Here is a 15,252-nt window from a genome sequence, read left to right on the forward strand (position 1 = left end):
GCAGTCTGTTGGGTCACCTTTCTTTGGAATGGGAACAAATATCTATCTTTTCCAGTCAGTGGGCCAGCTGGCTGTTCTCCAGATTTCTTGGCACAACTTAGTGAGAACATCCACATCCAGGGCAGTGTCTGTCTGTTGAAATATGTCAACTGGTATGCCGTCAACTCCTGGCGCCTTGTTTTTTTGCCAATTCTTTTAAAGCAATTTGAACTTCCTCCTTCATCACCATAGGCTCTTGCTCATATGTCACTTCACGAAATTCTTCTGTGTCAGCCAATTCCTTCTGATACAGTGACTCTGTGTATTCCTTCCATCTTCTCTTGATACTTCCAGAATCATTTAATATTCTATCCAAAGTATCCTTAAGTGTTGTCACCCGTGGCTTGAATTTGTTTTTCAGCTCCTTCAGCTTAAGAAATGCTGAGCGAGTTTGGCCCTTTTGATTTTCTGACTCCAGCTCTCTGCAAATTTCATTATAGTATCTTGCTTTGTCATCCTGGGCTGCCTTTTGACATTTTCTGTTTAGCTCTTTGATTTCTCGGTTTCTTCCTTTAGCTTTGGCTTCTCGGCTTTTTAATGCAATATTCAGAGTCTCATCTGACATCCATCTTGGTCTTTTCCTCTTTTTCAGCCTTTGTAATGATCTTTTGCATTCTTCATGGACGATTTTCTTGATATCCTCCCAGAGCTCATTTGGCCTACGGAGATACACAAGCCAAAAATAGAATAATCAAATCCAATGCTGCCCAGTGGGCTCATGCCATCTCCATGTGTTATGGAATAGACTTTGGGGCTGTAATGTTTAAAGAGCTGGGAGAAGGATGGACAATCTCCTCCCGTGCAATTAACTACCTCTGAAAACCCGACCTAGCATCAGCTGTGGGTCGGTTCTGACTCGATGGCAAACAACAACATTCTTTACAGAAGATTGCCAGATCTTTCTTCTGTGGCACCTCTGGCTGTGTTTGAACCATCACCCTTTAGATTAATTGAAAGAAAACTATTTGCAGCAGCCGGAGACCTAACAGAGAGAAGAGATACACTGCAGAACTCTCTATAGAAGAGTTCCCCCAATAGAATGGTGTCTAGACGTGTACTCAGAAGATGAAGGCCTCCACTCAGAATGTCATGCAGATGCCACTTCTCCACACCTGCCAATCACGGTCACTGGGTCATTATAAACTAACAGTGACCTTCCATTGGGTTTCCAGGGCTGTAAACAGTAAAGGAGGGAATTATCCATCTTCCTCGCATGGAGCAGCTGGTGGATTTGAACCAATAGAGACGCACAACCTTTGGTTAACAGTTCAACTTGCTACCGACTCCATCACCAGAGCTCCCCCCACCAAATCTAACCAATGGGAAATAACCTGGGACATGAGGCCTTACAAGAAAATGCTACATTTTCACGATGGGGATAAAACATCTGTGACCAAGAATAAATTCACTGAAACTCAAACTTGCTGTTGTTGAGTCAGTTACACCTCACAGTGATCACCCATGAAGTTTTGGAGCCTGTATATCAAAACAATTAGAAGCGGCCCATCTTTCTCCTGCAGAGCCTCAGGAGGGATTAGAACCAGGGACATGCAGCCTTTGAGTCAGCAGTACAATTCACTGTGCACTATACCATCAGAGCTCCCACCTAAGAATAAAGCCCCTGACGAGGAAGGTGGCCTCGTCCCCACAGCCAGAGCATGTGTATCCTGTTGAACATAACCAACTTCTCAGCTCACCCACATTGGACCATATCAATGACCATGACGAAGCAGGTCAAAAACAACCCCACTTCAGAGCTGTGCCTGAAGCTCAGAACCTCTATGCAAATCCCCATACACCTGTGCTCATCACAGCACTAGACACAATAGCTGAAAGACAGAAACCTCCGTGTCCATCAGCAGATAACGTAGATGAGCAAAACGAGGGAAAATGGAAAGGTGCTCAGCCAGAAAGAGAAGGGATGGCCTGGCCTGACACACCTGGGTGAACCCAGACACCATCATGCCGAGCGCGAGAACTGCACTGTAAGAGGACAAATGCCATCTGACCTCCCGTATTAAGAGTATATAGAAATCAAACTGGGGGAGCTCTGGTGGCCTAGTGGCAAGGAACTGCAACTACAATCCCAGAGGCAAATGGTTCGAATCCACCAGATGCTCTGCTGGGGAAGGAGGACAATCTCCTCCTGTACCAGTCAGATCTGATTTGACGGTACATGCACACAAAAATAATAAAATTTAAAAAAAAAATAAAAAAAAAAAAAAAGAAATCAAACTGAATGCTGAGCCCTGGACGTCCCCTGGATGGCCAAGAGAACAAACAATTATGTCTCGGAGAAGGTGCAGCCGGAGTTCTCTTTGGTGGCAAGAATGATGAGGCTTCACCTCACATTCTTTGGGCATGTTGCTAGGAGAGGGACATGATGCTAGGAAGCGTGGAGGGTCCCTGAGGAAGAGGAAGACCCTTGATCAGGGGGCTTGACACAGTGACTGCTGCAATGGGCTCCTGTGTGACAGGAAGTGTGAGGACAGCACAGGATGGGACAGGGCTCAGATCTTTTGTTCATAGGGTCGCTATGAGTCATACTCGACTCCATAGCATCTAACAACAATGAAATCAGGTATTATTAGTGATTACCAAGGGTGGAAGAGGGAAGGGGAGCTTTTTTTTGGATGACACACACACTGAGTTAACATTAATGCTTGTAATTAATAGAAAGATTACAGCAAGGGCTACAGCACATTAATAGAGTAATAATGTCACAGAATTATGTGTGTAGGAACTGTGGAATCAGAGAGTGTTGGGTTGTGCATATTGTACCATGTTAAAAATAAAATAAAAAAAGTGATGGGCATCTCCTATCTGGCTGAAGCACCATATTCTACATAAAATGGATAAACTTCCCAATAGTTGGATTATCTCTGCATCCTCACAGTGCACTTCAGGAACAAAACCCATCTCCCCAAATCTTTCCTCAGACCTTGGTATCATTCCAAGGCCCATTGTGAGTCTCTCTTACTACCCTATTCCTGAGACCCCTCACAGTTCCCATGCTGTACTGCCTCCCTTGCCAAAGCAACATAATAAAGCCAGCTTTGCTGACTACACGTGTGTTCTCTGTAAATCTCAGGAGACTGCCCATCCTTTTCTCACAGAAAGGCTGGTGGATTTGAACCACCTCCACAGGAGTTCTCTGGTGGATGGGCGCCACATGTCCAACCAGGAGCACTGGTATAAGGAAAGTTGGCTTGGGAACCAGACTGGAGCCTAATAAGCCCAGCGATCCTCTTTTCATCACAGGAACTCCTAGGGCTGTATTATTCCCATTTCACAGATGAAGAAATCAAGGGTTAAAAAAAAAATCAAGGGTTAATAACTTGCCAATATCACCGAGTCCCAGAGCCAGGTCTGAAACCCAAGTCTCTGCCCCTAAGTTCCAGGCTCTGTCTCATTAGGACCCTTCTCTCCAGAGCTCTGTCCACTGGGCCAAGTCCACCCAGCTGTACACACACAAGTTAATGGTAGATGACTGAGCTGATCCAGCAGGCAGTCATGACACATGCAGATAGGATACATTCTGTGGGTGAATTCTGATGCTGTTAAAGGATCTGGTGGTCTGAGAGGACCGCTGCCACATGAGGGAGGCTCTGAGCAAGGGCATCCTGCAGCCAATCTCACGGCTGAGGACCTGCGTCTGGCTATCGGCCGCACCGTGAGCAGCTGGTGCAGCTCCTTCCTGCTGGACAAGAAGAGTGTCTTTAAAAAAAATTTTTTTTTAACTTTTTATGTGTGTATTTTTAAATTGAATCTGATCAGATCTGACTGGTACACAAGGAGACTTGAACTGCGTACTTCTGGAATTGCAGTGCAGCTTCTTGCCATTAGGCCACCAGAGCTCCCTAAGAGGAGTGTCTTCATCTGCTGAGCTGAGTCCCACTCTGGGAAGAACAAGAAGTTCCCAGACAACCCCCGCCCCACATGCCACACTGAGCAGATGTCCATCAGAAACACACTCCCCCAGTGCCATCGGCAAAGTGTCCACCCACCAACCCCCTAGGTCCTCTTTCCAGTGTGAGATCTTAGGTGGAACACGAACTTCTAATAGTTGAGTATTTATTTTGATGTCTACTGGGGGGGGGGAACCCCACCAAATATCAACATCAAACATTAACGTGTGATCAGGTGGGTATATTGTTTATTATAAGGCTTTAAGTTGGAAGTGAGTGGAAACAAAGGGCATCAATATAAAGAAACTATTAAGGCAACAGCGGAACGGCTGGTCCTTGGTTCTGGCATCTGTAAAGGTGGTGAGTGAAAGCCTCACGTCTGGTACCAGCCGCTCTAAGCTCAGGGCAGGAAGCCGTGTTCTCGCGGGAGGTCTGCAGAGTCTCCCACATTCTTGGAATCTGTGTGTCCTCACGTGTGAGCGCTGTTAAAAAGACTGCGGGGAGGAAAGCACACCCTGCTTCGTTCCTTCACCACCCAGTCTGAGAAGTCTCGAAGCAACAATAGTGGTTTCTTTAAAAGAGGAGAGTCTTTTCATTGTGGTCTTGATGAGGCAGTGGTCACTGGCAGCCAGTGTGGGAGGTGTGAGTGTGTGTGTTTATGAGGGTATATGTGTGTGTGTGGTGTGTGCACAGCCCCAGCCAAGGACGCAGAAAGAACACTCCGTGCACGCCCCACACTGTGTTCCCCTGCATACAGCAGGCACTCAATCCACGCCTGCAGCAGCACTGGGCACACAGCAGGCAGTGCAGAGCGACTGCTAGTGGCCTCGGGTGTCTGGGCGTCACCCTTTTTGTCTTGCCCCTGCTGGGTGGGCTCCCTCCTAGGATATCACATCCCAGCACAGGTCTCAGATGTGAGAATGAAGTTCATGGCCAACCACCACAGACCTGGAGAGCTCCATTTTCTACTATTTAAACCTTAAGGGTTTTTTTTAAAAGTGCTTTATATGGGTCCTTGGGAATGTTCTCCAACAGTTCAGTTCTGCAAGACAGAGGTGAGCCCTGCACCCCGGCTGGTGGGGTATTGGTCAATCTGCGGTAGATTCAGGTACATGGTGGCCCGTTTTGTGCAGAGCAGCACTGTGATCCCCAGTGTTTCCAAGGCCACCTGGCGGCAGCAGACTGGCTGGCCTGTCTTCTAAAGTGCCTCTGGGTGAGTTTGAACTGCTAACCATTCAGCTTGTAGTTAAGCACTTAATCATATATACCAGGGAGTGAGTCCTGGGCACCTCTGATCAGACAGCTACAGGGTCAGTGGTAGGGAAGCCAGACACCGTCAGCATGCTGGGCCCTGAAGAGCCTTGGAAATGGAATCTCAGGTATGATACTCAGGACAGCTTCCCAGTATCCAGAGAGGTCAGAGGAGGGACTGTGAATCTAAGAGTAAAGTCCATCAGCTACCCTGCCACTGTGCTGGAAGGAGGCCAGTGTGAGGCCTGCTCCCGGCCACCATAGTCAGAGCTGCAGGCTGTCCCCTGCTGAGGCTCTGCGAGGAAGTGTGCAAGAGAGGGTCAGGAAGGGAAACAAAGTCAGGGAAGGGCACCTGGCTAAGGTGGGCGGTCTGCTGGCTGCCCCCTACCCGGGAGGTGCTCTCAGCAGCACCCTGCAGCACTCCGCTTCACGTGGCACGGCTTGCAGAAGAGGTGGTCATTCAGGGGGTAGCAGCCCTGGTCGGTGGGCTCGACAGACAGGAGGATGCTGCAGTCCTGTGGGAGACAAAGGTGCATGTGTTAATGCAGCCCAGACCTGGCCGCCAGCAGAGAACTGCAGAGCCAGCACCCCTCAGAGTGTGTCCTCAGGTCCCTGCGCAGAGCAGACGATTTGCACTTGGGTTCTAAACTAGAGAGGCCAGTTGACTGCATCCACCCAGGAGCACTGCAGAAGAAATGCCTGGCGATCTGCTGCCACAAAAATTACCACCAAGTAAACCCCATGGAGCAGTTCTACTCTGTAATATACGGGGTCACCAGGACTTGGGATCAGCTCGACAGCACTGGGTTAGTATGTCTTGAATAAGCCAACTGAACAAACACCCGCAGGGTGAGGAATGGGCTTCTCACTCCTAGTACACCTACTATCATACCTGGCCAGGTCTTCACGGGGAAGGCCTTGGAGATGGGGACGAGGAAGGAGGGCTTGCTGTGAGCACATGTAGGTGCCAGGAGATGAGAACAGATTCTGCCTCAGAACAGAGGATGCTCAGGGTCGAGTGTGTCCTCTAGGGAAAGACATTCCCATAGAATCATGGGAAGTCAGAGCCAGAAAGCCCTTAAGAACCAGCCAGAGTCCTGTAAAGCCCCACAAGGCATGAGCTCCAGCTATGCTGCACCCCAGCCCAGCACCTGGCATGCTACAAACACTTGATAGGTATATACTGAATGAATAACTGAACTCAGACCTGTCCCTTCATTTCACAGATAGGGACAGCGAGGTCCAGGGAAGGGCACGTTTGCCCCGGGCCACACCATTCTAGGACTGGACCAAGTCCCCAGGGTCAGCATTAGAGATCTTGTTTTTTGCTCTTCTGTCCACACAACTTCGACACTGGGATGAACTTTGATACTTATCAACTTCAAATCCCCAAAGGGAATTCAGCCCAAGGAGCATGGGGATTTTTAGGGCCCTGCCTTTGCCCAAGTCACTATTTTGCCCCAGGCCAGCACCTTACTTGGGCATAAGCTTGATGTGATAATGGGAACAATTAATATCCAGAGGTCTGGCCAGGTCAGGACGCGGCTGAAGTCCTTTAGAAACTGCAATTGTCTTTCACGCCACCAGGGGGCCTGATCCCTGGAGACAACCTCAGGCCCGACCCAGTGAGGGCTCCACCGTCACCAGCTGGGTAGGGCGCCCTCGTCTGTCTCTCCCCTGCAGCTCCTGCTAGAGTCTCTCAAGCGCACATGACTATTTAATCCAGTGTCTGTACTAGTCATCATCATTTGTTTCACATCATGAACACCCAGTGACAAACCTAAAGTTACAAAAGAGAGGCAGGGCTCTGACCTACAATATAATAAAGTAGAGATAATACTTCAACTAAGACTAGCTCTAAGCTGACAGAAAATTGGCTAGACCCAGCTCAGACAAACACAACCAATTTGCTATGTCTGTTTCCTCATTTTAAGTGAAAACAAATTTTATCTGTCATTAGCATGAAAGAAGGCAGTATATATAGAGAGAAGCATTTTTAAAATTTTATTTTATTTTATTTATTTTTTTTTTGTGGTATACTGTCAAATCGGATCTGACAGGTACAGGAGGAGATTGCCCCTCTTTCTCCAGCAGAGCATCTGGTGGATTTGAACCATGTACCTCTGGGATTGCAGTACAGCTTCTTGCCACTAGGCCACCAGAGCTCCCTAGAAACCTTTTTTTTTTGAATGTGTGTACCGTCAAATTGGATCTGACTGGTACAGTACAGGAGGAGATTGTTCCTCCTTTTTCAGCAGAGCATCTGGTGGATTTGAACCGCGCACCTCTGGGATTGCAGTGCAGTTTTCTGCCACTAGGCCACCAGAGCTCGCCCCTAGAAGCATTTTTACAATGAAAACCACCACACATATGTAAAATGTAATATTAGATTTCAAACAATGGTAATAAAATATTCTACAAAGGCAGGCAGGAAAGATGAAGGGTGTGGACCACTCCTTGAAATCTATTTTTCTCCATCAGTATTGAGTTCCCTTCCTGGAGAAACAGCACCCAGACCCACTCCAAGGGGCCACAGTTCAAGAAGTCTTCCCTTCTGAACTGTAACTGCCTGGGTCCCAGTGCTGGTACACTTGGGTACCTTTCACTGCGCCCTGGGTCAAGTTCATTAGAACAAGCAGGGAGGGTTTGTTTGCTCACCAGCCAGGCTCTGAGAAATGTTAATCACTTTCAGGGCCTTAATAAGGCTATCGTGGTGATAACAGTGATTGTATTTCATCACTGTTCTTTCAAGATGTATTATCAAACTGGACCTTGAACTACAACTAACAAAGAACATTATTATGAAGCAGCTTTCAGCTTCTCTCCCCAACTCCCTCTGCACCCTTAGCAAGAACAGCCTCTTGGTCCCACCTACCTGTTTAAGCACATGTTTAATGGTGAGTGAATGTTTACAATGATCAGATTTACCCTGGAGCTTCCCCACTTAGGAGACACCCACAGAAACTGCCACATTTGTCACCATTAGTAGAGAAAGCAGAAACAGCAGTGACATGGAAGTGACAGTGGGAGGATTCTTGGAGTGGACTTAGCAGGACCAGCTACTTAATTTTTGAGATTTAGGCTACGATGAAATGTGGGGGGCCCTTGATTTTTTTTTTTTAAAAGGAGCTCTAATGGGGTCTGTTCAAGCTGGTTTTGGATGATCTTCAGCAATATTTTGCTTGCATGTAATATTAAAGATATAGCTCTATAATCTCCATTCTATTGGATCTCGTTTCTTGGGAATGGAAATAAATAGGGATCTCTTCCAGTCAGATGGTCAGGAAGCTGTCTTCCAAATTCCCTGGCACAAACTAGTGAACATGTCCAGGGCTGCATCTGTTAGTTGAAACAAGTCAGTTGGTATCCCCTTGATTCCTGGGGTCTCATTTTTGGCCAGTGTCTTCTGATGATTTCCGAAGATCATCCAAAAATGGCTAGAAGAGTACATTGACAGGGACCTGTCAGAAGTTCAAGTGGTGTTTAAAAGAGGCTGTGGCACCAGAGATTGTCTTTGTGGATGTCAGGTGGATCCTGGCTGACAGCAGAGAATACCAAAAGAATGTCTATCTTTATTGGCTAAGCAAAGATATTTTTGGCTGTATAGGTCATAACAAACTATGGCTAACCTTAAGAATTGGAATTTCTGAATACTGAAGGGCGTACGCCAGGGATGCATCCTATCTCCATACCTTTTCAACCTATATGCAGAACAGATTATCCGGGAGGCTGGGCTCTATGAGGAGAAATGTGGGGTCAAGATTGGTGGATGATTTATCAACAATCTGCGTTATGCAGATGACACAACCCTGCTTGCTGAAACTGAAGAGGACCTGAAGCGCCTGCTGCAGAGTGTCAAGGACTGCAGCCTACAATATGGATTGAGGCTCAATGTCAAGAAGACAAAGATTCTCACCACTGGACCAATTGGCAGCATCGGGATGGATGGTGAAGAGATTGAGATTGTACACAGCTTTAGTTTGCTTGGCTCCACAGTCAACCGTCTTGGCACCAGCAGCCAGGAAATTAAAAGGCGCATTGCCATGGGAAAGTCTGCTGTTAGGGACCTCTCCAAAGTACTGAAGAGCAATGGTGTCTCTCTGGAGACTAAGGTGCGTCTGATACAGGCCATGGTCTTCACAATCACTTGTTATGCATCAGAGTTAGACAATGACCAAGGAGGATAGAAGGAGAATTGATGCCTTTGAGTTGTGGTGCTGGAGAAGAGTATTGAGAATACCACGGACTGCTAGGAAAACAAACAGATTTGTCCTGGAAAGGGTTAAACCCGGTGGCTCCTTGGAGGCAAGGATTCTGAGGCTCCGTCTAACATACTTTGGACATGTTGTGAGGAGAGACCGGTCCTTGGAGAAGGACATCATGCTTGGGAGGGTGGAGGGACAGCGCAGGAGAGGAAGGCCCTCTATGAGGTGGATTGATTCAGTGACTGGGATAATTGGCATGGGAGTGTCAGAGACAGTGTGATTGGCACAGGACAGAGTGGAGTTTAGGGCTGTTGTACATAGGGTTGCTATGAGTCGCAAGCGACTCGATGGCACATAACAACAAACAACAAAGCTGTGCACATACAAAATCTATACCTAGACCAAGAAGCTGTTGTGCAAACAGAGCAAATCTGAATGGAGCAAGGGAACACTGCAGAGTGTGAAATTGGCAAGGGTGTAAGTCAGGGATGTGCTTTGTCTCCATATCTATTCCCTCTGTATTTTGAGCAAATAATTAATGAAGCAGAGCTCTATGAAGAAGAATGTAGTACCAGGATTGGAGGAAGACTCATCATCAACAAACTGCATTATGCAAATGACACGCCTTGCTTGCTGAAAGTGGAAGACTTGAAATGCTTGCTGCAGAAGATCAAAGACTACACTCTCAACATCAAGAAGACATAAATCCTCACCGTTGGACTGATAAGCAACATCATGATAGAGAGAACAAAGATTGACATTGCCAATGATTTACTCTTATTTGGATCCATAATCAACACTCTTTGTACTAGCAGTTGTGAGATCAGGAAACATGGTGACCTCTCCAAAGTACTGAGGAGGAATGATGTCAGTTTAAAGACTGAGGTGTGCCTGATTCAGGCCATGGTTTTCAATCCTGTGCTTTGCATCTGAGAATTGGACAATGAATGAGGATGACAAAAGAAGAATTTAAAGTTGTGGTGTTAGAGAAGAGGACTGTGGACTGCACACGGACTGTCAAAAGAACAAGCAGGTCTATCTTAGAAAAAGTAGAGCTGGAGAACAGCAAAGATGGTGAAGCTTCATACTTTGGGTGTGTTGTGAAGGAGGCTATTCCTTGAAGAAGGACATCATGCTTGGACAAGTGGACAGTCAGCAAGAGAGAGAAAGACCCTTAAAGAAACAGTGACTGCAGCAGTGGGCTCAAGTGTGTCAGAGATGATGAGGATGGCACAGGGACAGGACGGGGTTCAGACCTGTTGTTCGCAGGGTCGCTATGAGTAGTACTCGACTCGAGGCTCCTAACAACAATAACAATAACAAACAATAACAACAACAAATGAAGTTGTGTGTGATATGTTGGGCTTTTCACCAAAAGTTCAGCTGTTTGACTCTACCAGCTGAGTCTTGGGAGAAAGAGAAGCAGTCTCCTCCTGTAAAGATTTACAACTTCATAACCAACTATGACTCAGTAACCCAATAAACAAATCTCAACCTTGAAAAAAAATAAAAAAAATATTTACACGTTCAGAAACTGGATGGATGGTCAAAAGTCAGTTTTTACAGGTTGTTAAAAAAAAAAAGAAGAAGAATCAAAAGATGGTGACAGTAGAGTTTTAAAGTAAGCCTGGGGCCCTCCTGAGCTGGTTCTGTGTAGTTCCCAGGGTGTTTCTTGTCAGAATTATCACACCAGCTTCTACCTAGCCTCGTTAGCTCCAGCCTCACCCCTCCTTGCAGTCTGAAGTTTGGACTCCTTTGCCAGCTACTGGAGGTCCTCCCTGGCTTCACTGCTAACCACGTCTCCAGCACGCCACACTCCACACACTCCTAGAGACTTCTGCTTCTGACTTCCCAGCCATGCTAGAGTCACAGTGGCTTTTCACAGGATCTCTTCTCTCTCCAGACTTCCCTGCACCTCTCTACCTGGCAAACTTCTATTCATCTTTCAAAGTCCAAGTCACACATCAACTCTTCTATGAAAACACCTTTGCTCCACTGCCCAAGGAAAATGCATTACAGAGGAGCTGTGGTGGCCTAGTGCTAAGAAGCTGTGCTATAACCTGCAATCCCAAAGGCATGTGGTTTGAATCCACCAGCTGCTCCCCAGGAAAAGGATGGGTAATCTCCCACGATGGAATACTACGCAGCACACAGGAGCAATGATTTTAGTAAATTACTACCTAACTAGGGAGGACCTGGAGAGCATTATGCTAAGTGAACTAACTCAGTCCTATAAGGACAACTATTGTATAAGATCTTTATTGTAGAATGTGTATGAGGATCCAAGGGAGGAAAGGGGGGAGCAGAGGGGTGAGGATGGGCGGGGGTGATTAATCACAGGGTGGCACAATTTGATAGGTGGAGGGAGGGGTGGGTGAAGCAAATGGGAAAGATCTGGTATGAAAAACAATGTATATGAACTTTGGTTTTTTGGGGGGTTTTTAAAAATTTTATTATTTTTATGTGTGTGTACTGTCAAATCAGATCTGACTGGTACAGGAGGAGATTGTCCCTCCTTCCCCGGCAGGGCATCTGGTGGATTCGAACTGTGCGCCTCTGGGATTGTAGTTGCAGTTCCTTGCCACTAGGCCACCAGAGCTCTCCCCTGTATATGAACTTTGTAAAAAAAAAAAAAAAGAAAAGATAAAACCCAAAACAAACAAACAAAACTAGCTTAGGGTCAGCAATGGGTGGGTCAGTTCTCAATCAACAACCCACAACAACTGCTCCTTTAAAGAAGCTCACAACTACTGTTTGGAATGCATTGCTGTCTTCTCTGCCTTCAAGTTCTCACCCAAGCCTTTCCCTAGCTCCCTGCAATGACGTGTGAGTCTGCCCCACATCATCTTCCACTTACAGCAAACACTTTAATCAGCACCCAGTCCCTGGACTAGTGATTGGTCCAGATGGGCACGTGATCTAAGCTGGGCCAATTTCCTGGGATTGGATGATTTCCTGGATAAGAGAAAAATCCTCTCTCCTCGGGGTCAGCCGTGTGTGCATCACCTGTCCTTTCTCACAGAGAATGCCAACATGCCGGCAACACACAGAAAAGTCAGGACCAAGAGGCAGTGAGAGCCCTAATAGCATTTGAGACCTCGGTATTACCACGATTCACAAGAGATACGTTTTCTTATGGAAGGTAATTTGAGTTTTGTTTTCTGTCATTAACAACCAATGAATTTTGATAAAGAGCCCATGTAAAAAAAAGAAATCAACATTTGTCCACTCTGACTCATGGTGACTCCCGTGTTCCACACAGGGTTGTAACCTTTATGGAAGCAGATAGCCTTTGTTCTATGGTGTGTTCATATTATCAACCTGGATATTAATAGTCAAGCACCGTTTGCCCCACCCAGGGATCTGTCAAGAGACGATCTTTGCAGTTACTTACATACTTATTCATCTCTGCTGCTCAGCAACTGGGAACAGAGACCCCACTCACCTTGTGTCCCAGAACCCATCCCAGGGTCTGGCATCCAGCAGGAAGACTCCTGCAGCCACTGAACGTGTGTTATCCCAACAGCACGGGATGAAATCCTCGCTGCTCCACTCACCTCGCACCTGTAGCAGTTCTCATGGAAATTTCTTCCCATGCACTCGATTTTGAAGGCATCCTTCCCATCTCGGGGGATGATGGGATTCTCACAGATGCTGCACACGGGGGCATATTTCCTAGAGGGGAGAAGGAACCCACGCTGGGGAGGTGTTCGCACTGACAAGCACAGAAATTAGCTGTCAGAGCTCACGGCTGGCTCCCATTCACCTCCCAGAGCTATTTAGCCCCGTTGCTATGTGAACACCTGGCTCTATGACCACAAATGTCTATTTCTTCCCAGCAGGGGTGGAGGGGGGAGCCCTGTGTAATTAGACCCGGCTTCCCAGGGCATAATTAGCTCGAGGCAAGGAAGTGACTGGGGACGTTTGGCTCTGAGATGAGCCTAGAAATCTCCTGTGAGTTCCGTAGGCTGGGCCTCAGTTTGTGTGCTTTGTGCTATAAATCGCTGCTTTTTCTCTTTCTTCCTTTTTTAGCAGGCACATCTGTCTCTCCCCTTGCACACGGTCTCACGGATATCGGTGTGCCTGGCCTCGGAGGCTCAGAGGAAGGGGTGGGCGCTGAGAACAAGGCCTGGCAGGTGGACAAGGGTTTGAATTGCAGCTCCAACAAGGACCAGCTGGGAGTACTGGGAAAATGGGAACTTTGATCGCCTCTCCCTGGCAGGTATCATGAGGGTGAAATTGCTGCTCTAAGAAAGGTGTCTAGTGTGGTTCAGGTGCTCAAGAAACGTGAATGCAGAGGGGCGTGTGGTTAAATATGTGTGTGCAGGCTAGGGAGATGCAGAGACGGCCGGAGAGCTCTGGGCCAGCCTCATGGTCCTCTCACATGCTCTTCCCGGGTCCTTGAAAGAGCATGTGTCCTGCTATGCATCTGCCCAGCAGCTCCTCTCCCTTCTGGTCAGAGCAAGTTCTCTGGAGAACAAATGTCTAGCTCTTTTGTCCTGCTGGAGCTGGACCCGCCCTCCCAGCCCCACTCACGGTGCGGACCGCTCTGGTACCTACCTGTAGAAGTCATCCAGGCAGTACACCTCGTTCTGGCTGTCCAGGGCAAAGCTCTCGTCCCCGATGCGCCGGGAGCAGGCCACACATGTGAAGCAGCTGGGGTGGAAGACCTGGCCCAGGGCCCGGATGATATGCTCCTGGACCACCTCTGCGCACTTGCCACATTTCTCCAGGGTGTCCTGGGATAAAGGGCCACTGCCTTAGAGGTCATCCCACGAGGGGCACCCTTTGGCTACCCACAGGGACCCAGGAGGTCAGCGGTGCAGGACTGGGGCTCCTAGTCACATTCAGCCAATAACTATCACCCCCCAACTCTACTATCACTTAATGGCTTTAGGTGGACATTACATCCTTGGTCCACAGTGAAAAATCTTGCCAAAGAATTATTGCTACTGGGATGTCAGGGACTGAATCATGCGTCCCCCAAAATGCATCTACATAATGATATTGTTGTTATGTGCCGTCTAGTCACCTGTTGTAATGATATGAGGTGGAAAATATGTAATGATCTCCTATGATCTGAGAAATCAAATAGATGAAAAAGGATTAAAGGTGGAAGGTAATACCCCTTAATCTCAACACAGTTCTGATCTAAGGGGATGTAGCCTGAAACATCTTTTATCTCCTTAGAAAGGGATGGGGAGGAAAGAGGAGAGAGAGAGAGAGGAGACCTCAGAACACCAAGAAAGGACAGACAGCTAGGAATGAAGGGTATCCTTCCGGACCCTGGTCTCCACTCAAGGAGATCTTCAGGGAACGCTGGGCCTGCAGACTGGGCTGCAGGAAACAAGGACCTTCCTCCAGGACTAACGGAGAGAAAGGGCCTTCCCCTAGAGTGAGTACTTTGAATTTGGACTTGTAAACTGTAGAAGGATCTCTGTTATGACAGCACTAGATAACAAGTTGCTTTCACATACTTGACGTCTGATCTACTAGAAACCACAGAAGAAATTCTTCTTAAACATCACAAGAAAAGAAATTCCTAACCAGGATGAGCGATAAAGCTTGAAATAGTACCCCTTTCCCATGTGACAACTTGGAGGGACCAGTCCTTGGAGAAGGACATCATGCTCAGAAGGGTGGACGGACAGTGCAGGAGAGGAAGACTCCATATGAGATGGATTGATGCAGTAACTGGGGTGATGGGGGTTGGTGTGTTGGAATTAGTGAGACTGGCTCAGGGCAGGGCGGGGTTCAGAGCTGCTGTACATAGGGTCACTATGGATCACAGGTGACTTGACGGCACACAACAGCTTGGAAGTTCAAGTCAAATTCCGTGTTCTCCTTTT

At 47.4% G+C, this 15,252-nt stretch overlaps 1 protein-coding gene across 2 annotated transcripts in view; it reads right to left on the reverse strand.

The window, feature by feature from the left end:
- Window positions 1–5,599: 5,599 nt before the first annotated feature.
- FBLIM1 (filamin binding LIM protein 1) overlaps window positions 5,600–15,252 on the reverse strand; it is a 36,552-nt gene continuing 26,899 nt past the window's right edge. For both annotated transcript variants that reach the window (XM_006883623.1, XM_006883622.1), the window contains 3 exons: window positions 13,964–14,142; window positions 12,961–13,078; window positions 5,600–5,713 (listed from right to left, as the gene is read on the reverse strand). In XM_006883623.1, the coding sequence (XP_006883685.1) occupies window positions 5,600–5,713; window positions 12,961–13,078; window positions 13,964–14,142 (411 nt within the window). The remainder of the gene's footprint in view (window positions 5,714–12,960; window positions 13,079–13,963; window positions 14,143–15,252) is intronic.

This window comes from Elephantulus edwardii, unplaced genomic scaffold (genome assembly GCF_000299155.1).
Source record: "Elephantulus edwardii isolate Elephantulus edwardi_28Jun2011 unplaced genomic scaffold, EleEdw1.0 scaffold00028, whole genome shotgun sequence".
In the NCBI taxonomy this organism is placed as follows: Eukaryota; Metazoa; Chordata; class Mammalia; order Macroscelidea; family Macroscelididae; genus Elephantulus; species Elephantulus edwardii.